Raw genomic sequence first — 22,175 nt, 5'->3', positions numbered from 1 at the left:
CAAAGTTAAGATAAATCTCTGTTCTAAATAGCAGCAGACAAAATTTCAACTGTTGGCTGGTTTTTTAAATTAAATATGGTTAAGGAAAATAATGAATATTTGACCTTCCTCCCAGAAATCAGAACTACTACTTGACCTACAGATACTATGAAGATGACAAATATTTGTAACTTCCATATCTTTTGATAAATATCAATACAACCTTAAATATTCTCACTATTACCTCACTAAATAAAGGATGACAGGACTATAAGTATGTCCCATACAAGATGGCTTGCTTCTTTACAACAATTAAAACCAATAGGTACAACCCTGAAACTCTACCATGATTATTTCTAGAAATTAAATGTTCCCTTTCTGTTCCTCCATACTTTAAGCTAACTCCTACATGGGTAAGTTTCCAGGAAATTAGCTGATTTTTCCATTTCACTCTCATTTTAAAACACAAATTTACTTCAATAGCACTCAGTTTAACTAAAGCAATTCAACTTAAGAACTTCATGATATCATTATTAAAGATACCTCCCAAACATACTACCAGTAGCCTGCTACCTATTTCTACAATATACTTTAATTTTCTTATAATGCAACTCTATAAATCCTAAGTGTGAAGTACTATGGCTTTAATCACAGATGTATTTTTAAAAAATGAACCCTGGTATTATTCTGAATTTTATGGGAAGAAAACAGATTTACATCCAAATCCACATTTTGAACAGCTAGTGTACAATATTCATTCAATATAAGAAGTTTAAAAAAAATCAAAATATAACTCACCCAGTAAAGATGAGGAGTGGAAGAATTTGGCACCAAAAGAGCCAGGTGACAGTGACAATTAACTTTATTTATTTATTTTGCGGTACACGGGCCTCTCACTGTTGTGGCCTCTCCCGTTGCGGAGCACAGGCACCGGACACACAGGCTCAGTGGCCATGGCTCACGGGCCCAGCCACTTTGCGGCATGTGGGATCTTCCCGGACCGGGGCACGAACCCGTGGTCCCCTGCATCGGCAGGCGGACTCTCAACCACTGCACCACCAGGGAAGCCCGACAATTTACTTTAGATCAAAGGGTACTCACTGCTAGAAAATGGTGACTAATAGTCCCTTATGATGCAAAACCTCTGAATAGACAGTTCCTAGAAATATAAAAATGAGCCTTAAAAATATGAATACAAGTGCTCAGTTTCACTCATAAGAGACAGAAAAATAAAAGCTACCGTGAGATATCAATTCTCACAATTAGATTGGGAAAAAAACAAAAGCTGACAACAAACTCTCTGCTGAGGTTGTGGGCAGACAGACACACATATTACTGCTGGTGGGAAAGCAAAATGCCATAAACCGCTACTGAAGGGAATTCAATAATATCTAACAAAATTACATATGTATTTACTCTTGATCCAACAATCCTACTTCTAGGAATCTATCCTGAAGACACATCTTCTCAAACATTAGAGAAAACAATGTTTAAAGTTCTTAACTATGGCATCCCAAATGTCCACTAATAAGAAACTGGTTTGGATTAACTGTGTATGCTACAGACAGCCACAACTGAGTACTATGGAGCTTTAAAGCAAAATGACAACCACTGTGAACTAAGGAAAACATTTCCTGGAAATCACTTCTTGAGCAAAAACAGAATACGGAATGGTATACACAGAATACTGCTCTGTAGCAGAAAGGGTAATAAAAACACATACAAAACATGAACCTGTTTTTAGAAAAGAAACACAAGGGAAAAAATCTAGAGATTAATGGTAATAGTTACCTACAGGAAATAGCTATGAATAGGGTATAGGGAGAAAATGGGATCAAGACTTTGGAGTAGCTTTTTTAAAACATAGTTTTAACTTTTAGACCATACAGATGTTTTTACATATTCAAAAATTAAACTTAAAAAATGTGAAGAGTAAATCCCAGAAACAACAAATTAAATTAATTGTATATAAAATTGCTAACATAAAGAACTACTCTGAATAATTTTTAAATTTTAAACTTCAGTACTATGGTATATATTTAAGGGCAAAGAAAAAGCAAAGAAATTTAAAATTTTACTCAATCTCTTTATTATTGATAGTAATATTGACATTATAATTTTATGACATATATTTCATATGTATGTATTTATCAAATAGTAAATATAATTGGAAGCCAAGATTTTCCCTATAATGAAAAAAGATAAAATATAAATACAGGGACTGCCCTGGTGGTGCAGTGGTTAAGAATCCGCCTGCCAATGCAGGGGACTCGGGTTCGAGCCCTGGTCCGTGAAGGTCCCACATGGCGTGGAGCAACTAAGCCCATGTGCCACAACTACTGAGCCTGCGCTCTAGAGCCCGCAAGCCACAACTACTGAGCTTGCGTGCCACAACTACTGAAGCCCGCATGCCTAGAGCCCGTGCTCCACAATAAGAGAAGCCACTGAAATAAGAAGCCCGCGCACTGCAGCTAGAGAAAGACCGCGTGCGGCAATGAAGACCCAACGCAGCCAAAAATAAATAAATAGGGCTTCCCTGGTGGCGCAGTGGTTGAGAATCTGCCTGCTAATGCAGGGGACACGGGTTCAAGCCCTGGTCTGGGAGGATCCCACATGCCGCGGAGCAACTAGGCCCGTGAGCCACAACTACTGAGCCTGCGCGTCTGGAGCCTGTGCTCCACAACAAGAGAGGCCACGATAGTGAGAGGCCCGCGCACCGCGATGAAGAGTGGCCCCCGCTTGCCACAACTAGAGAAAGCCCTCGCACAGAAATGAAGACCCAACACGGTAAAAATAAATTTAAAAAATAATAATAAATAAATTTATTTCTTTTAAAAAATATATATATAATCGAAGCAAAAAGACAAAAGGTCTAAACTACTAAATTTTGACTAGAAATATCTGCATGAACTCATGATTTCTAACATACTTTTATTTATTGAAGGATAATATACATCCTGAATGCACTCATGATTTTACACACACACACACACACACACAAACACACACACACACACACACACATTTCCCAGAAGAAGCAACACTCCAGCAGCAAGCATGCTTTCTACAACCTAATACCTGCTATAAGAAACCAGGGATTTTTAGAGAAAGGGGTGATTCCCAAATCTTCGAACAAGAGAGGTACAAGGTGAGCCTATGACATGCTGTTCTAAATGGCACAGAAGCACTAACGGGGTCATGTCAAAAGCACACAGCACCTGGCAGAGGAGGCTGGCTCTCCCCAGGCAAGTCTGAAAAAAATGTCAATATCAAGAAGACCGATGACTACTATGGGTTCTAAGAAATTAAATTAGAAAAAAAATAATCCATGAGTCTACAGTGATACTAAAGAGTTGTGGTGGGAGGGAGGGAAACAGGAGGGAAGGAAAGTTCTTTTTATAGAGGAATACCAATAAATGTAAGTGCAATGACAGAATTAGAAAAATCATGATTTTGCAACCCCCATTGCAAAGGCCATCAAAGTATGCTTAAAACCAAAGGACATAGGAGTGCTGGGGAACTGGATATTCGTAAAGTGCCTAATAAACACTCCACAGATTACTAAACAATTACAAAGGCAAAAAAAATTTTTGGAAATGATCTGGCAATTCCCATGCACTCAGGTGGGACACCCTGACATTGTGCCTCCCCAACTAACGCAGAATGAAGGACACAAGGATGAACGTTTAATCTCAACCTAAGAACTCACACTTTCACAGTTTACGTGAAATACAAGGAGTGAAGGAAGGTGTTAAATAAAACCAAGGGGAAACAATCAGACAGACTTTAAGAGTAGACATTTTATGAGAACACTGGCCTAGACTCTTCAAAAAGTTACTGTCATTAAAAAAATAAAGGAGGGGGCGAGAAGGAGTATTTGTTCTAGATGAAGAGACTAAAAAGACAGAACCAAACGCATCATGTGAGGATAGGATCCTAGTTTGAAAAGGAAAAATAAGCATATAGATGAAATATGTTTGGGGAACAATTAATTAATCTGAATAGGAACTATATATATTGTTTAAGATTTATTAATTTTCTCAGGTGTGACAAAGATTGGTAAATATATGTGATAAAGATATATAAAAATGTCTATTTCTAGAAGATTCATGTTTAAGCATTTACAGGTGAAATGTCATAATGTGGTAGGTTTCAAGTGATTCAGAAAATAAAAGTAGAGCAATAGAGACAGAAAGGCACTGAGACCAAGATCACCCAACTGCAGTTAGAAAGAGTCCAAAACTGACTAAGAGGGACAGAGAGAGAGAAAGACCTATAGACCAACCAAGCGGAGCAGGGGGACACACACCTGGCCAGAGAGACAGAGACTAAGACCCACAGAAACAAGGAGAGAGCAAAGGTGGCAAAATGTCAATAACTGTTGAATCTACCCAGGGAGTACACGGTTGCTTACTGTACCATTCATTTAACTTTTCTTAAAGCTTGAAATTTTTAGAATGGGGAGGAGGAAAATGAATCTCAAGAAAAAAATGAAAACACATAAACCTGGCTCCCTATGACACTACAAGCATTTTACTGACAAGGACTATGTCTCATTGATCTTTGATTTCCTGGTACCCAGTACATTTAATATGGAGTGACCAGCAGATGCTTATAGAAAACACAACTACTAATATTTCTTGAGCCCTGAACACATGCTGGGCAGTACAAAGAGCTTTCCATCCTTGAAGGTATAAGATCCTCGCACCACACCTGAGGGAGGTACTATTCTTATCTCCATGTTATCAATAAGGGAATTGGGTATTGGAGGTGAAATTATTTCTCCAGGCCACAGAGCTACCAGTGGCCAGGCAGAGTTTCCAACTGACTTTTGTGTCCTAGTGCAGTAGGTTCTCAAAATTTAATGTGCATAATAAAGATTTACCCAGGAAACTTTTATAAAATGCATGTTCCTGGGCCCCTCCCACAGGTCTGGGATGGGGCTAAGGCAGGTGCATTTTGAGGGGGCACCCCCGGGTAACTGATGCCAATGGTAAACAGACCACATTTCAAGACAGGCTGCTAAAGGGCCTTACAGAGTGGCAGAGGGCAGGTTCCAGAAACGCATGGGAGGGTTTGGAGACAACAGTACACACGTGACTAGAGCAGCCAGTAAAATGTGACTAGAAAAGGTTTATTTTTAATAAAATACAATCTTCACAACAAAATTCAAAACACTAAAGACAGATGAGGTCATTTTACTCCTACACCATCATAATGGACAAGGGCAATGAAACAAAATGGTGTGTGATCACCTCAACCCTCAGTTCCAGAGTTTTGTGAATATTGTGATTTCTGATCACTTATAAGTTGATATCAATCAATATTTGATATCTTCTAAGAGAAATTACATTTTGGTAATTTAATTTTTTTTCTTTAAAAAGCAAGCTTCATTTCAAGGTTATCTTTGTTTCAGGCCAAAATGGTATCAGAGACACACATTTTCTAACTTCTGAATTAATCTTACAGAAAAGAATAAACATGGACCTTGTAAAGAATCCTACAGAGACAAGAGCCTTGTAAGTCAAACACATAACAGAAGTTGAATGATTCCTGAACTTTGTTCAAGATCTTATATTTATTGGTAAAAAGAAAAGTTATGTTTTTGGTTTATAGATTATGCATATTCAATCCTTATAGTCAAAGCAATACTGAATTAATGCCTAACCTCTAACATATTATCAAATTTCAAATAAACATTAAAAGTCAATGCCATCGATTTATCAACCAAATAAATACACACCTTTCCTTTTCTTCAAAGGTTTTGTTTTTGATTCTGATAGAACTTCTTGTTGAGAAATACAACTCATTAATTTATTGAATTCGAACTAACGTCTCCCTTTGGCTTTCCCAGCACATAAAGACTATAAAAGCACCCTTTACACATGATAACTATACTTTTTTTCATGTGCTGATCCATCCACAGTCTATTAGGTTATTACTTTTAGGACCAACTACAAAAAATTCAAAGTCAATAGGCCAAAGACCAAAGCTTACAAAAATAGGGGACCCTTCACCTGAATATAAATACCAAATGGACATACTGTGAATTTACTAATATTTAATTCAATCATTGGCTATATTAAAATGGATGTTTCATTATGAAACATGTAATTTCCCTTAAATAGGTCTGCTAATTCCACCCACACCATAAAGACTGGGAAACACTGCTTGTCTACTGCTTCAAAAAGTGACATCCCGATAAAAAAATTAAAAAAACCTGTCCCACTCTACCATATTGTTAATTCTCCATACTACTAAACAGGAACGTGTGATGGAAGCACGGGGGTAACTTCTCTCTCTACAAAAGACAACAAGGTCCATAGTATCACCCAAAAACCAGGGTCTAAGTTCTATGTAAACTTCTTAATGTAGTATCTTAAGCATTAAACTCTTTTACTTCTGGAAAAGGGCCAGCCAGCTTGTAATTCTAATTAGCTAATAAGTAGCATATTTTCTGCTTATTTTCATCTGAGACAAACATCTGCGGCAGGACAGAAACTTATAGCATGCCTCTTATAATTTGCAACTGGAGTTTGCCTGTATAAATCACTAGAACCGAGAGCAGTATGAAGGATGGAGCAGAATTCAAGGAAGCCGAAACACAAAGTAAATTATTCTGATTAAAAAAAAAAAATTACTATGTCTCCCCTGGAGATATTCTAGAAGAGGAAAGAGACCGAGTTCAGCCTGGCGCACATCTGGGTAATGAGACCCCTGTCGGGCTGTCTGCTCTACCTGCCCAGATGTGAGCTCCTGGCAGCCACATTTTCTGTTTCTGTTTGTCCCTGCCCTCTAGTCACAGAAGAGGACACCCAAACCCGAAACAGGCCAACAGGCTAACTCCTTGGGAATTTAGAACTAACTAGAACTGTAGTCTCTGCCTGGACTGGTCTCTGGAGGAGAGGGAAACTATTCTTGAGCTGTGCTGTGGCCACTCTTCTCATACACACTTGGTGGCACACACAGCCAGAGAGAAGGTTCTCTGGGTTCCTGGCAGTTTTCTACTTTCTTGTTCTACACTATTTACGAGGCCTGGCTCCATTCTTTGGCTTCTAATTGAGACACACGTAAATTCTTACAACAAATTCAGTAATTCATGTTTCAGATGGTTTCTGTTTCTTGCAACCAAAGAGTCCAAATTAATACAATAGGTAAATAGGGTACTGACCACTCAAACTGCAGGAAAACCAAATATTCCCTTCTCTTGGAAATTAACCATGAGTTATTCCACTGACCATATGAAATGAACCTTTCCATAATGAGAGAGGCAATATAAGGGTGAGGTCCAAACCCAGAATTTACAGTTTAGGCAGAGACATCAGGAAAGGAGCAATTAAGGGAGAGAAAACTGAAAATTGATAAATAACAGTATAGCAATAAGAAGAAGAATAAAAAGGTAATATTTATTGAGTGCTTACTATGTCCAGACACTCTTCCAAGTGCTTAGATGTATTAACTCATTTAATCTTCAAAAATGAATACCCACTCTATAAAGTAAGAATTAGTATTATCCCATCGTAAAGAGGAGAAACCTGAGGGACAGAGAAATTGAACAGCCTGCCCAGAGTTACAAAGTACCACAGACAGGCACAGAATCCCACACTTTTAACCACTCTATCTCCCACTGCTCTCTGTTGAAGCAAAGGCAGAGGGAGCAGAAAGTCCAAAGAAAGTCGCAACACCTCTTCATCCTAGATACCTGAAATTCAGTAAAAACATCAACTGTCCAGCAATCCAACATCTGACTGCAATCAAAAAATATAAATAAGACCTATGAGTCATGAAATAGACTAGTTCTAAAGGGTAATAGCTACTCTCCAACATATTTGCATAGTACATGTCTAAAATAAAGTTACTGATGAAACAAACTCAATCAGTACAAAGGGGTTTTTTGTTTTGTTTTCATTTTTGTTTGTTTTTAGGAGGAAGAAAACCATATAAATTCTACTGGCAGCTAAAAATCATCACTAGCTGAGAGTGAAGACAAAACTAAAAGAAGCAGGTATAGTAGTACTCCAGTAGTGCAAGTTTATTCAATGTTGATTTCAAATAGCAGTATACAACCCAACAGTCTAGAAAGCATCTCTGTATTACAGTACAGAATAAAAACTCAAGCTAAAATGCTGTACTCTGTCTAAAGGCAGGTAAGTGTTTAATCCAAAGTTGGATAATAAGAAAGGACACTAATGCTTACAGGTATGGACGGATACACACCCTAAGAGTACTGGGTAAATGTTACTGAATTTGTCACTTTTCTTCTTTGGTCTTAACAACTCTAATCATTCAGCAATATCCTATAGGTTTTTTAATATCTCTCACACCTCTATGTGTAAAACATATGGTTTCTTTTTCATCTCCTTATACAGTTTGCTTCATCTTTTTATATAGTTAAACATCTTCATCTTTTTGCCTAAAGTATATCACAATACTATATAAATAACAAATTTTTATTTTTCCACTTTTCTGAAGGCATATAAAGGCAGTGTCTTTTTTCTAAATTGTTGCTGTTTACTTACTATTCATACCTAGGAACATTCATGTTTAAAGATTTGCTACAATCGCAATTTTAAACTTTTACCAATAATTAACAAAGACCCAAAACCAAACATTCAACAAATGTTTTTACTACTTCTAGGCACTTTTTCCCTGATGTCTCTAACCTTATTTTTAGCTTTAGCTGGCCTGCACTATCAGTTATCTTTTTTCATACAATGTTTCCTTCTATCAACCACTAGGGTGCAGAAAAACATGGGTGGAAATTAATCTACTTTTGGGGTTAATTTGTGTTTTGATGCTGCAATAGAAGATAAGATTCAATAAAATAAGCATTCTTCTCACTTAGGATCTCATTAGATCTTAAAAATTTCAATTTATACCAGCACGTGAATTCTTTCCCTTAGATGAAAGATCCAAGTTGGCTGGTTTTTTTGTTATCAACCAAAGCATGTTACTAGTTATTAAAACTAACAACTGGAACACCAGCTTTTATAGACACCAAACACAGCACAAAGAGATTAAAGTGCTTTATTAATATCTTTAACCCTTACTCAACCACCAAGAATTAGGTAGATGGTAAAATTATCCTTAATCTATAAATCATTTTTTTAAAAGCACACAGAAATAGTCCTCAATTTACATATGGTTGTATATCATGCTAAATATGTAGAACACTTACTCAAGTAAAATAGTCTATGAAAACCCTCATTGTTTTTTATTTCCTAAGCTTTCTGAAAATGTCATATAACTTTCTTAGAATGATAATTGGTAAATTTTAAAATTAATGTATAATTGAGCATTATATCTGACTTAGGAATTGAAATAGCTATTTCCTGTCTGAAAAAAAAAAAAAAGAATGAATGAATTGTTGGAATTAGAAGAAGAAGAAACCTGCATACTTACCAGCTTCTCAATTTCTGACTCAAGATTCTGTATACAATCAAGTTTTCTCTTGCGACAGCGCTGTGCAGCAATTCTGTTTTTACTTCTTCTCCGAATATCATGGATGCAATCCAGTTGTTCTGGAGTCAACTTGTGCATTTTCAACAAGGATTGAAAATCATTTCGAGAGAGCGAAATTATTCGTTGTGCATTAAATGGTAGTTTTACCTATAAGGTGAAATAAACGTTAGTAGTTGCTATATTTTGTAGTTTCTACTTAAATCTAGGAAGAGAAAGATATGTACCTATGTTTTCCAAGGAACTTCATTTAGACGTTAAAAAGAAAAAAGATCCCTATTTCCGATTTCTATACAATCCTTTATAAAAAGACTGATAATTTAATTGATATTCTGATTCTATTTTAGAGAGGGTTCAGAAGACAAATTGAGAAGCAGATTTTTTTCAGCAAATCAAACATTATCAACACATATATTAATGTAGTTAAGATGAAAAAACAGAATTTAAATTATTTTACTAGGGCATGTTAGTAACCCATAGATATCTTTATCTTTAAGGCTCTTTCTAAAGTATTTTTAATGTATTTTTACCCAAACCGAAAAAAGAAATCTATTTTATTCTTTGATTTATATTACTGTGTACCACGGATTTAATACTGTTATATTAACACTAGTAATTTCTAAAGCATTTCAGAAAATTTATTTTTCTGTCAGGAAAATGGCAGTTTCACATAACTCATTTCACTTGCCAATGTAGAAATGGTTAGAAAAACCTTATGAATATATATATATTTTTTTTTGCGTTACGCGGGCCTCTCCCATTGCGGAGCACAGGCTCCGGACGCACAGGCTCAGCGGCCATGGCTCACAGGCCCAGCCGCTCCGCGGCATGTGGGATCTTCCCGGACCGGGGCACGAACCCGTGTCGCCTGCATTGGCAGGGCGGACTCTCAACCACTGCGCCACCAGGGAAGCCCAAACCTTATGAATATTTTAAAGTCATTTTCAACATACTTAAATTTGAAAAAAATAAGAAGATAATTTAAAAACATAACAAAACTGTGGGACAGTTTAATTGTATTAATTATCAAAAACACAAATGAAACATTGGTCAGCTTCTGTGGTAACTTAGTTTTTCAAGCTAACAGAAATTAGTTACACAAAACACTCTAAAATTTCTTAAATGTTTTATTTTTAACATTCTTTTCACAGTTCCAAACACTGGATTTATAAATATCATATAAAAATCTATAGATGTAACTCATGCATACATATTACTTCTTAAATTAAACCACCAATCACCTCCTTCCACAGCCAAGGGAAAAAAAAAACCTCTTTCATACTATGTCATCCAACAGCTATCAAACCAAAGAACATGATAAAGAATTAACATGCCCTTATTATTACTGGAACTATAGTAATGTTTTACAAAAAAGCATCTATCAAATACAAATATTTGTACACAAAGTACACAGATCAAGCTTAGTATGATCAATACCATACCATCTACACGTAATTCATGCTAAATTATTAAGACATTCTTTAAATTAATAGATGAAATAACTAAGGGAAAATAAGAAAAAAATTCATAGCTCTGAGAAAACAGTGTAAAGAAAACTCTGTGGGGAGAGGGATAAATTGGAAGACTGGGATTGACATATACATACTACTATATAAAAAAATAGATAACTAATAAGAACCTATTGTATAGCACAGGGAACTCTACTCAATACTCTGTAATGACCTATATGGGAAAAGAATATAAAAAAGAGTGGATAGGGCTTCCCTGGTTGAGAGTCCGCCTGCCGATGTGGGGTACACAGGCTCGTGCCCCAGTCCAGGAAGATCCCACATGCCACGGAGCAGCTGGGCCCGTGAGCCATGGCCACTGAGCCTGCGCGTCCGGAGCCTGTGTTCCACAACGGGAGAGGCCACAACAGTAAGAGGCCCACATACCGCAAAAAAATAAAAAAATAAATAAAAAGAGTGGATATATGTATACGTATAACTGATTCACTTTGCTGTACAGAAACTAACACATCATTGTAAATCAACTATACTACAATAAAAATTAATTTAAAAATTGTTAACTAGTCCTGTACTCAAATAAAAAAGAGGGGCGATAAAAAAAAAAAAGAAAGAAAACTCTTGATCAGAAGCCACATTCTTACAACCAGCCACTGCTAAGTTATTGCCAAGTGACTAGTCCCACGTCTAGACATCCATGTGGCAGTGAATAAGACTGAATATATGCTGTATTTAACCAGAAGTTATCACATAATGTTACAGAATCATTTTTCTTTTTCCTCTCGGGACCTGGCATTTGATTTAAACAGTTAAACAGCCAATGTGTGAATCCATAATCTGGTTAACAAAATAAATACACCTACTTGAAATAAATGAACACAGAAGTCCTTCAAACTTCATCATGCACTCCTGGTATTTATCACATGGTTGTATAATTAACTGTGTATGGGCTTCGTCCTCCCTCTCTGAGCCAGCTCACATCCCCAGTGATGCAACAGGAGCTGACACATTAATCCCAATTAACGGTGGTAAAATAAAACAATGACTTAACAACACACTCATTTTCCGCTCACCTCACATTCTTGTTCTCTGGCTGAACAGGGTTCACTGTCTCCTTCAGTATCCGTCTCAGAGTCGTCTCCCAAGCTAATCACACAAGCGTAGGGACAAGGTTCCTGCTGGGGCTCTGAAACATAGTCATCGTTTCCAATTTCCAAATTGCTAGAACAGCCTTCGGTACTCAGAGTACTTATGAAAGGGCAATTGACAGAACTCAACGTTGTGAAAGTCCTCTGACCCGGTTCTGGGCTCTCACTAATCCTGATACCTAACCAGGGACACTCAGACCGTTTCTGGGAGTAGATCTGTTCTGAGCCATCTTTGGCCACGGCAGGTGATAACTGCATTTGGCAAGGAGAGTCCGTGCTGCAAATGTCACTCCAGAAGCCTTTCGCTAGGTGTTCGGCCACTTCTCGTTCCACGCTACTCAGATCACTCGAGGCGAGGCTACTATCTTCCCTGGGGCCAGAGTCAGATTTCAAATCTTGACTCTCACCAAAAGTTTTCTCTTCTCGAACATCTGAACCTGACAAAGGCTTTTCTGTTAACACTGTCGTGTTTTGCATACCAGCAAAATTCAAGTCACCATACTGGTCATACGTGTGTAAAAGAGACAGAGAATAGAGCCCATGGGGATCTGTAGAAGTGGGGGGAAAAGGAGTCGCTTCTGTTTTTCCTGATGGGCACTGAGAAGCAGGATCTTTCTTCTTGGCTTCTTCATGTTCCATTGCTAATTTTCCTTCTTCACATTTTAAAATCACCCGCAAATCTGCACAGTCCTGGATTCCTCCTAGACACTCATTTTCAGACGTCTCATTTGGCTGAGCAGAAGAAGTGTGAATGTCTTTGACACTGGATTCCACAGTACGGACTCTGTCAGTTCCAAACGCTTTTTGGAATTTTCGGTATTTGGGGCATAAAGATGGCAGAGCCAGAGCGGCATCCTTTGCTAAGCACATGGATTCACATGTTTGACTGGCACTGTCTTGTAGAGGAGGAGATACTTTTGCACTGCCTTGATACCTACGGAGTTTACAGTGAGGAGTCTGAACATTTTTATTTTCCAAAAATTCCTCCACCTCATCAATTTCTAAATCCCTCTGGTCCAAAAGTGAAAATCTAAAATCTGGTTTCTGACAGGGTGATGAGAAGCATTTTTTTCTTGGGCATTCTTGCTGGTCTGCAGTGGAGTCCAAAAACTTGTATTTGAGAAACTGAAAGCAGGATTCCTCAATATCAGGTACACCTAAAAATTCCACACACTTGTACACTTCATCCACATTGTCCTTACTTAGTATCAGTTTAGCAGTGTAGGCAAACTGAATTAAAGGTTCAAATCCTTTAACTGTCACCTGTTAATATACAAAATAAAAACAAATGCATCACATGAAAGCCATCTAGTAGATAAGTACAAGAGAAGTAGGAGGGTGGCAAGATGAGTAACCTCTTTACGATATTTACAAAACGGGTATTTTAATTTGGTAAGGAAAAATATTCTTCTAGGAAATGTAAAGCTAAGTGACTCTAGAAAAGCATGCTTCTCACATCTTGTTCATTGGGACCACACCCTTCACTTTATAGACTCCACTCTTAATGACCCATGGAGTATGATTTACTCATATGAGGTTAAGATATAAACATTACCACAATTTTCCACATTAGCTGAAAGAAATCATCTATGGAATAAAGCAACATGGATACGATCTGCAACACACAGTCAAGTGCCAGGTGTCTGTTGCCATCCCAGCCCCATGTGGTCACTATATTCCAAACAACTATAAACTACAACTGCTATAAACTACAAAAGTGAAATTTTTAAGGATGGAAAACAATATATCCAAGGCACTTAAAGTAGTCCTGGTCCATGGTGAATGCACAGTAAATGGTAATTATTATCTTTATTTCATGCCAAAAAATTTCTAATAAAACTTTTAAAGATTCAGATTTAAAAAATGATCTAAGTGAAGGTCTAAAACTCATGCCCAGTACTGTTTTAGCAAAGATCCATGGACTCTAGGTAATAAAACTTTTCAGCAGAAACTTGCACATTTACACTGAACCTGCCTCTGCAAAGTGAGGGGCAAATGAAACCAACTGTAGTGCAGGGAAAGCCTCATTCTGGGCACAAAATACAAAATTAATATTAAAACACTGAATTCCCTTAAGAGTGATCAATATATAATTTTTTGTGATCTTCTTAAAATACTGCTAAACTGGGAGTACTTAATTAGCTTTTACATAGCTAAAATAAAAAATAGCAACACCAAATACTGATGAAGATGTGTAGAAATTGGATCACTCATGTATTGCTGGTGGGAATGTAAAATGGTGCAGCCACTTTGAAAACCAGTTTGGTAGTTTCTTTCAAAACTAAACATGCAACCACCCTATATCCCAGCAACTGCACTCCTGTTCTTTTATGCCAGAAAAATGAAAACTCATGTTTGTACAAGTGCTCACAGCAACTTTATTTGTAACAGCCAAAAACTGGAATCAGCCTGATTTCCTTCAGTCGCTGTATAGCTAAATAAAAACTGGTACACCCACCCTATGGAATACAATAAAAAGGAACACACTACTGATGCATACAACTTTGATAAATCTCAAAGGAATAATGCTAAGCGGAAAAAGGCCAATCCCAAAAGGTCACATACTATTATGATTCCATTTATATAACATTTTTGAAATGACAAGACTTTAGAAAAGGACAGATTAATGGTTGCCAGGGATTAGGAGTGGAGCAAGGGGGTAAGGGAGAGCAGACAGAGGGCAGGAAGGAAGTAGGTGTGATTATAAGAGGGCAACACAAGGGATCCTTGGGTGGGTGCTGAAACTGTTCAGACTGTGGTGGTGGATACATGGACCCACCCAGAAAATGAAACTGTATAGAACTTCATACACACACACAATTTAGTACAAGTAAAACCAGGGAAGTCTGAATAAGATGGGTGAACTGTATTACTGTCAGAATCCTGACAGTTGTGATATTGTACTATAATGTTGCAAAATGTTACTATTAGAAGAAACTGGACAAAGTGCAACAAGGGATCTCTCTGCATTATGTCTTACAGCTACATGTGAATTTACAATTATCTCAATAAATATTTCAATTAAAAATTTTTTAAATAAGTTAAAATAATCAAAAGAGGATTTTAAGACAGTGAGTTACACAATGATCTTTTCAATTTGTCATTATGATGAAACATTTCAAATATCTGAAAATTTGATTTACATTCAAATTAGAATGAATGAATGCATATACATACACATGCATGCATATACCTTTCCTTCCATGCACATGAATCACATTTTTCTCTACTTGGAAAGTCATATTAAGTAATTTGAAACTACAGACCATAATAAGGATATCTCCATTATGATACGTGTTGCTACTTTTTAAAAAACAATGGCTAACCTATAGTTGGCCCTTCCTGTCGTTGTCTTGGTTATCATATTATCTGCTCTGACCTCTGCCACAGAACTGACAACATTTTGCTTCCCCAAACTGTAGCTACAATTTCATGTACGTACGCACGGCCAGCGATAAGGTAAACTGTAGACTTAGCGTCATCACAGAGCAGCCCCCACACACCTGTCGTACACACAGAAGTTCTACATACTTTGTCCAAATTCCTTTTAACAGCTTCTAATGTGTGTCCCAATGCCACAAGGCTCAGCATTCTTCTAGCTGTAGTTACTAATGAAATCAAGCAAGCTGTTGTAAGAGTCAGTGTATACCCAGCACTCCTGCCCCAGAGAGAGGTCTCTTGCAGGCAGGATGGTAACAAGGACTTAAATATCTAGGTGCGTGAGCTCCACAATAGGCTGGTGGGCGTAAGGTGTGTAAGGGCAAGGCTCTATAAGTATGACACAAAATCACCTTTCTTCTACCAACGCATAGCCACAATCTCAAGAAGAAAGGGAGAGAAAGAACACTTCTGGAGTACCTAACAGCCACATGTAGACAAAATGAGGAGGTTGGAATGCATAATCTTTTAGGTTTCCTCCAAATTCTAAAATCCTTAGCTAACAGCTGCTTGAAAAACTAACATCTGACAACTCTGACTCATAGTGAAAACAATAAAACTAAGCATCACAGGGAGGCTGTCACCTGCAACTCACTCCCAACCCATATCCATGAGGGCGGGTTCTAGAGAAATGGATGTTTTAGAGAACCCTAATCCCTGTCAGTTTCCCATCACAGAAAAAGGTCCGAAGGGAGAGAAAAGCACACGGTATGGCCTCTCCCAGCATGGCCTCTCTGAATGTCTGTAATCCACTGGCTGGGTCGTTTCATTAAAAATAACAATGGGGTGGGAGTTCCCTGGCAGTCCAGTGGTTAGGGCTCTGTGCTCTGCCGAGGGCCTGGGTTCTTTCCCTGATAGAGGAACTAACATCCCACAAGCAGCACAGCACAGCCAAACAAACAAATAAATAAAATTACAGGGGGTCAAGTTATTCAACTGCTCAACAAATATTCACGCACATCCAAAGTTAATCATTTTACGTGTAAAACGTCATCATTTCTAAGAAGAAAGTTAAAGCAATGTGCTGTTGCACAAGCCGGGAACTGCTCCTCGGCCTGAGGACGGGGAGACTGGGTCTTCTTTTAACTTTATAAACCAGGAGAGATTTAATTAAGTTAAATTGAAATCAGGACGACCTCTCCTACCTCTTCCGGCAGAGTGATGCGCAGCTCGGCGTCGGCCTGGCCCGCAAGCCTGGAGTGGAAGTAGGCGCTGCAGGCAGCCAGCACGGCGCGGTGGGCGCGGAAGGGCTGGCCCTCCACCAGCACCGTGACGTCACACAGCACGTCCTTCCGGCGCTGCTCGTCCAAGCTGCGCAGCACGTGGCCGCTGTGCACCGACGACTCGTAGGCGAACACCGCGTTCTCACCCAGCGACATTCTGCGTCACAGGTGGCGTCGGGAGGGTCCGAGAGAGCATGCTTCTGACAGTCATTAATCCTGCCGAGACACAGGCCAAGTGTCACTCGCAGAAAACCTTGGTAAAGAGGTTTGTTAAAGTGACACTAGCAAATAACGATTAAAATACTCATCACTAAAACCCAACTGAAAACAACAGCCTCTCGAGAGCCTGGGAGCATTTATTCACTTTACCTCATTTAAAATTGGTTCTTGATAAGGAGTTTTCCTAACTAATTTTAGGAAAAATGTTCTTAGGGTGAGGGAGGGAAGACCTTTCTGAAGCAAGGATTTCAGGGCTCTCTGAAAATGAGACATTTTGTACGGAGAAAATAGCTCCAAAGAGCAAACAGGGCGGCCGAGAAATTTCTGGGTGGCATCCCAATCCTGTTGCTTTAAGACATTAATGGGCGTGTGTACAGATCACCAGAGGTCATACTTTGGGCTTCAGAACAAGGGACACGTAATACAAAAGGTAAAGTCCCTCCAACATGAAGAAGAAAAGGACTTCCCTTGATTGAAAGCCTCAAATCTGTTAGGCCAGATCCTAGTAATGAGTCTTTTTCACATAACAAGTCTTACTCGACACGACAAAATGTAGGCAACAAATAGGACTATTCCACCGTTAAGAATATAGTTTACCATACACAGAAACTCTTGGTTTTCTCAAAATGCTAAAACATAAGAGAAAGTTATCAAAAATGTATATTTTTTAAAATACATACTAACATATGGTAGCCTCCAAACTTTTTTTTTTTTTTTTTTTTTTTTTTTTTTTTTTTTTTTTCGGTACGCGGGCCCCTCACTGTTGTGGCCTCTCCCGTTGCGGAGCACAGGCTCCGGACGCGCAGGCTCAGCGGCCATGGCTCATGGGCCCAGCCGCTCCGCGGCATGTGGGATCTTCCCGGCCCAGGGCACGAACCCGTGTCCCCTGCAGCGGCAGGCGGACTCCCAAGCACTGCGCCACCAGGGAAGCCCCAAACTTTTATTTGATCCATACATACTACTGGCAAAAAAAAAGGGCAGCCCCAATATATGTATGTTTGTCCATATATTTCAGACATGTACCATTCTTATATATTACATATGTTATAGAACACACAGAGGCTGAACGTAAGAGGTTGAAAGAGAAGCTCTAATATTTTCTTCCGGCCCCCAATGGCCAGCAGTGAGCACCCCGAGGTGTGTGTGCACACCCCACCATGGCATGGCAACCACAGTGGAGGCTGAAAAGCTCCTCACAGGGGTCATCCCTGTGTCGTTCACTTTTGCTCTTCTGACACCTTATTCACTGCCTGAAACGTGAAGGTCCACACATGTTCAGTGACTGAATAAATGTAACTGTTTTCAGTTGCTATACTCCAAACAAAAATGAAAGGAGAAGTAAGAACTACTAAAGTTCAGACAGACCAGGCCCAAATCAAGGGTGAATTCCACCTCAAAGACAGGGTGTCTTAGTAACAAACACATGAAGTGCATCCATGAATTCTATTTCACTTATGTATTTATTCTTAAGGTGCTCATTATAGCTGAAATGTTGAGTTCCTCAGAAATAGTCAACTACAGTAAAATCTCTCACTATGTGGTTAAACTCTACCGAAGGTCAAGAATCACAACCTATCATTTACTGATTCAGCATACCACATGAAATCATAGCAACTCCAAAATCATGTCCTAGGACTACCTCGACTTTTGGGTTGTGCTCATAGGAGAGGGTAGTAAATTCCCTTTAGCAATGGGTCTTAATATTTCATCTATCAACACAAGGAATTAGTGTTAGGAGTAGTGGGGAGGAACCATCATTCAAAGAAATTATGTATCTTGTGTGTGTGGTACCACACAGACCACTGCCTTCCACTTTATCTGAAACTGTATACCCTCCCCAGGCAAGCCAGATTCAACAGCTGACCACATGCCTTGCTATGTCCCTGCACAAGTCCCCAGCCTCCTTATTCTTTCCTATCCTCTGCTTTGCAAACCCTTAAAACTATACAAATCTTACCCTCCTGCTCTGTTGGTGGTAATGTAAATTGGTGAAGCCACTATGGAAAACAGTGGGGAAATTCCTCAGCAAATTAAGAATAGAAGTACCATATAATCCAACCATTCCACTTCTGGCTATTTATCCAAAGAATACGAAAACGCTAATTGGAAAACATATACACACCCCCATGTTCAATGCAGCATTATTCACAATAACCAACATATGGAAACAACATAAATGTCCATCAATGGATGAATGGATAAAGATGTGGTATATATATATACAATGGAATACTACTCGTCCATAAAAAATGAAACCTTGCCATTTGCAACAATACAAATGGACCTTGAGGGTATAATGTTAAGTGTAAATAGTCAGATGGAGAAAGATAAATACTGTATGATCCCACTCATATATGGAGTCTAAAAGAAAACAAACAAAAACAAAATAAAATTTGTATATACAGAGAACAGACTGCTGGTTACCAGAAGGGAACAGGGTTAGGGATGAGCAAAATAGATGAAAGTGGTCAGCTGTATGGCTGGTGATGGATGGTAACTAGAGATTTAGCAGTAAGCACTTTGTAAAGTACACAGATGTGGAATTATAATGGTAAACACCTGAAGGTTATATAATGTTTATATACCAATTTTACCTCAATTAAAAAAAAACTATATTGAAAGACACTGAGGAACACCTAAATAAATGGAGAGATATGTTCACATAAAACAAAGACCAATTCCTATAACTTCACTCTAGAGCTGCTGTTAGGCCACATGTGTTTGTGTGGCCCACTGCCACCAGTTTGCTCACTACTCGCCTCAAATTCAGGAGAGAGAATTTACTCTTGGCTCAACCCTCCAGTTGAGCCGTTTTCTGTGACAGGTTCGCTCGTAAGTTGGTCAGCTTGCAGATTTGGGCCATATGCCAACACCAAGTCCCATCAGCTGCAGCTGAGAATCGGGCAGTTAACAGCCACCCGGGATGTGGGACTCATCGCTGACACCTCCCACACTCGGCCCCAGTGTCCAATCTCTTACCGAGACCTGGTGCCTCGACCTCTTACAGCTGAGACCCATTTGTCTCCGTCTACACCGCCACAACTCCAGTCCAGGCCATCACACTGGCTCTTGCCTAGACAAATGCTGTTTATCCTCTTGCAATGTCTTACAAGCTCACACATGTACAAATATATAAAATGAAAAGTGGCACAAAATTTCACATATCAATATTTTATCCTTACTAGTGCAAAGCAGTCTAATATCTACTCTGTTCTATTAAAAAATAATTCCAGTTGTGATCCACTCAAATTTCAAGAACCAATAATGGACCATGACCTCATACATTGAAAACACAAGCCCACTGGCTAACAGAACAGGGTCTAGAATCACACACTGTCTGGGTTCAAATCCCAGCTCTGCCACTTACTTACTATACGGCCTTGGACAACCTGCTTAACCCTTGCTGGGTTGGGTCTTGTTTTCCTCACCTGTAAAACAAGGATAACAGCAACACTTCACTGGGTTGTTGTGAGGTTTACATGAAGAAAATGAGGGTAAAGGGTTGAACACAGTGGCCCAAAGCAAACAAATTATAAATATTAGCTATTAATTATGATAATACAAATAACAAAAGCCTCAGCCCCCTCAAGCCCCTCTTGATCCTCTCCAATTTATTCCCCTATATCAGTGTCTCCCTTGCTGAAAACCCCACGTCTTCCAAATTTCTTATGATCAATTCTAAATCCTTAGCATGCCCTCCAGACCTGCCTGGTTGGGTTTTCTATTAATCCAGCCTTGCCTCAAAAGCCTTTGTCTCCCTCTCTCACTATTCTCCAGCCTGACCTTCCTTCCTTCTCGCCCAAAGGCACCAAGCTCCTTCTGACCTCAGGACCTTTGCACATGCTCTCCCCACTCCCTGGACTTCTACTCTTCAGCTGACTAACTCCTCACCTTTAGATCTCAGAGTAAATGTCAAAAGCTTGCCTGACTTGTTCTCTGCTATAACTCAAGCATGTAACAGAGTACCTGGCCCAATGCAGGTACTTGCTTCTGAACAAATGACTTGGCATTTTTAGTATAAACCCAGAACCCCAATCACCTACATCTTCCAAACACAGCACAGTCAGCTATCCCAATACATAAGGGAACAATGCCGCTGAGCCACGTACTCAGAGAAGATTCCTTGGATAGGTTTTCCAGAGTCAGGAGGAGCAAAAGGGAGGCCCAGCTCTGGGAGCAACTGGCCAAAGGAGAGCAAAGGTTGGCAACTATAAACACAGCCAACACAACTACCCAAACTTGGCCTCATTAGCATGGAGCACTACAAAAAGTTGTTCTGAAATTCCATTTTCCTAATTCTGAAAGCCATCTAAGTGGTCAATAATCCCATTTTACCAAATAACAATAACTAAGTAATGACTAAACCAGGTAAGAATGGCACACATCCTTCTAACATCTGTCACCTTCTATCATTTTTCAAACCTAAACAGTAAGATATAATACCCCCCAGAGCCTGCCAGACCTAAAATTCTATTAATTTCTTAACACCAAATTCAGATTCCTATGTCACACATGAATTTTTCTATATTCTTGGAAATAGAAACTATTGTTACAGTTCAAAATAAAGTTCACTGACCTGAGCAAATTGCTGATTCATTCAGTAATGCTGATAAAGGATGAACAGGCATTTTAAAGCTTCCTGCATCTCAATTTGGAAATAATTTCTACTCTCTGCTCAATATACACAATATAAATTTAAGTTTTAATAGTTACTTAATGTTTTTGCTTTCCAAATCATTTTTTAAAAGAAACAAGATGATGTTGCTTTATCACATTTCAATAACTTTAAAGATAATGTACTTAAAAAAAAACTTTTAAAATCCTGAGGTGAATATTGGATCAGGGAGCCAGACCTATAATGCTTCATAACAGAAATTCAGAATAAAGATGAAGTTCCACGTATACAGAAGAGCTGGACGTTTATTTATCTCAAGTCTCACAGGACTTCATTGTTTTTTAATTCTCAATGTAGCAGGGCACAGGGAGTAACCTAACACCAAGGATTCATATAAAAAAGACTATCACCTGAACATCCTTCATCTTCACTGAACGATGACAAATGTTCTTTTGACAAGTGCCTACCTGTGCCACATAATAAACTAGATGCCGTGAAAACACTAACAAAAGACAGTCCCTACGTTCAAGAAGAACACAACCTGGAGATGTTCAAAATGAAAATGGTACTTTGGGGTGAAAGAGACGACAATGATCACTATAAACAACTTCCACAGGAATGTGGGCAT

At 38.8% G+C, this 22,175-nt stretch overlaps 1 protein-coding gene across 4 annotated transcripts in view; it reads right to left on the bottom strand.

Moving 5' to 3' along the window:
• The window catches only part of BACH1 (BTB domain and CNC homolog 1), a 46,829-nt gene that overhangs the window by 5,602 nt on the left and 19,052 nt on the right, over positions 1-22,175 (bottom strand). For 2 of the 4 annotated variants that reach the window (XM_024752893.1, XM_024752898.1), the window contains exons 2-4: positions 16,636-16,929; positions 11,978-13,315; positions 9,382-9,588 (exon numbers count right to left, since the gene is read on the bottom strand). In XM_024752893.1, the coding sequence (XP_024608661.1) occupies positions 9,382-9,588; positions 11,978-13,315; positions 16,636-16,869 (1,779 nt within the window). In that variant the 5' untranslated portion in view covers positions 16,870-16,929. Of the gene's footprint in view, positions 1-9,381; positions 9,589-11,977; positions 13,316-16,635; positions 16,930-20,299; positions 20,361-22,175 lie in introns of those variants that run through there. The other 2 variants (XM_024752896.1, XM_024752897.1) reach the window with 2 other exon arrangements.

This window comes from Neophocaena asiaeorientalis, unplaced genomic scaffold (genome assembly GCF_003031525.2).
Source record: "Neophocaena asiaeorientalis asiaeorientalis breed wild unplaced genomic scaffold, Neophocaena_asiaeorientalis_V1.1 scaffold245, whole genome shotgun sequence".
Taxonomy (NCBI): domain Eukaryota; kingdom Metazoa; phylum Chordata; class Mammalia; order Artiodactyla; family Phocoenidae; genus Neophocaena; species Neophocaena asiaeorientalis.
This window is presented reverse-complemented; position numbering and strand designations above follow the sequence as displayed.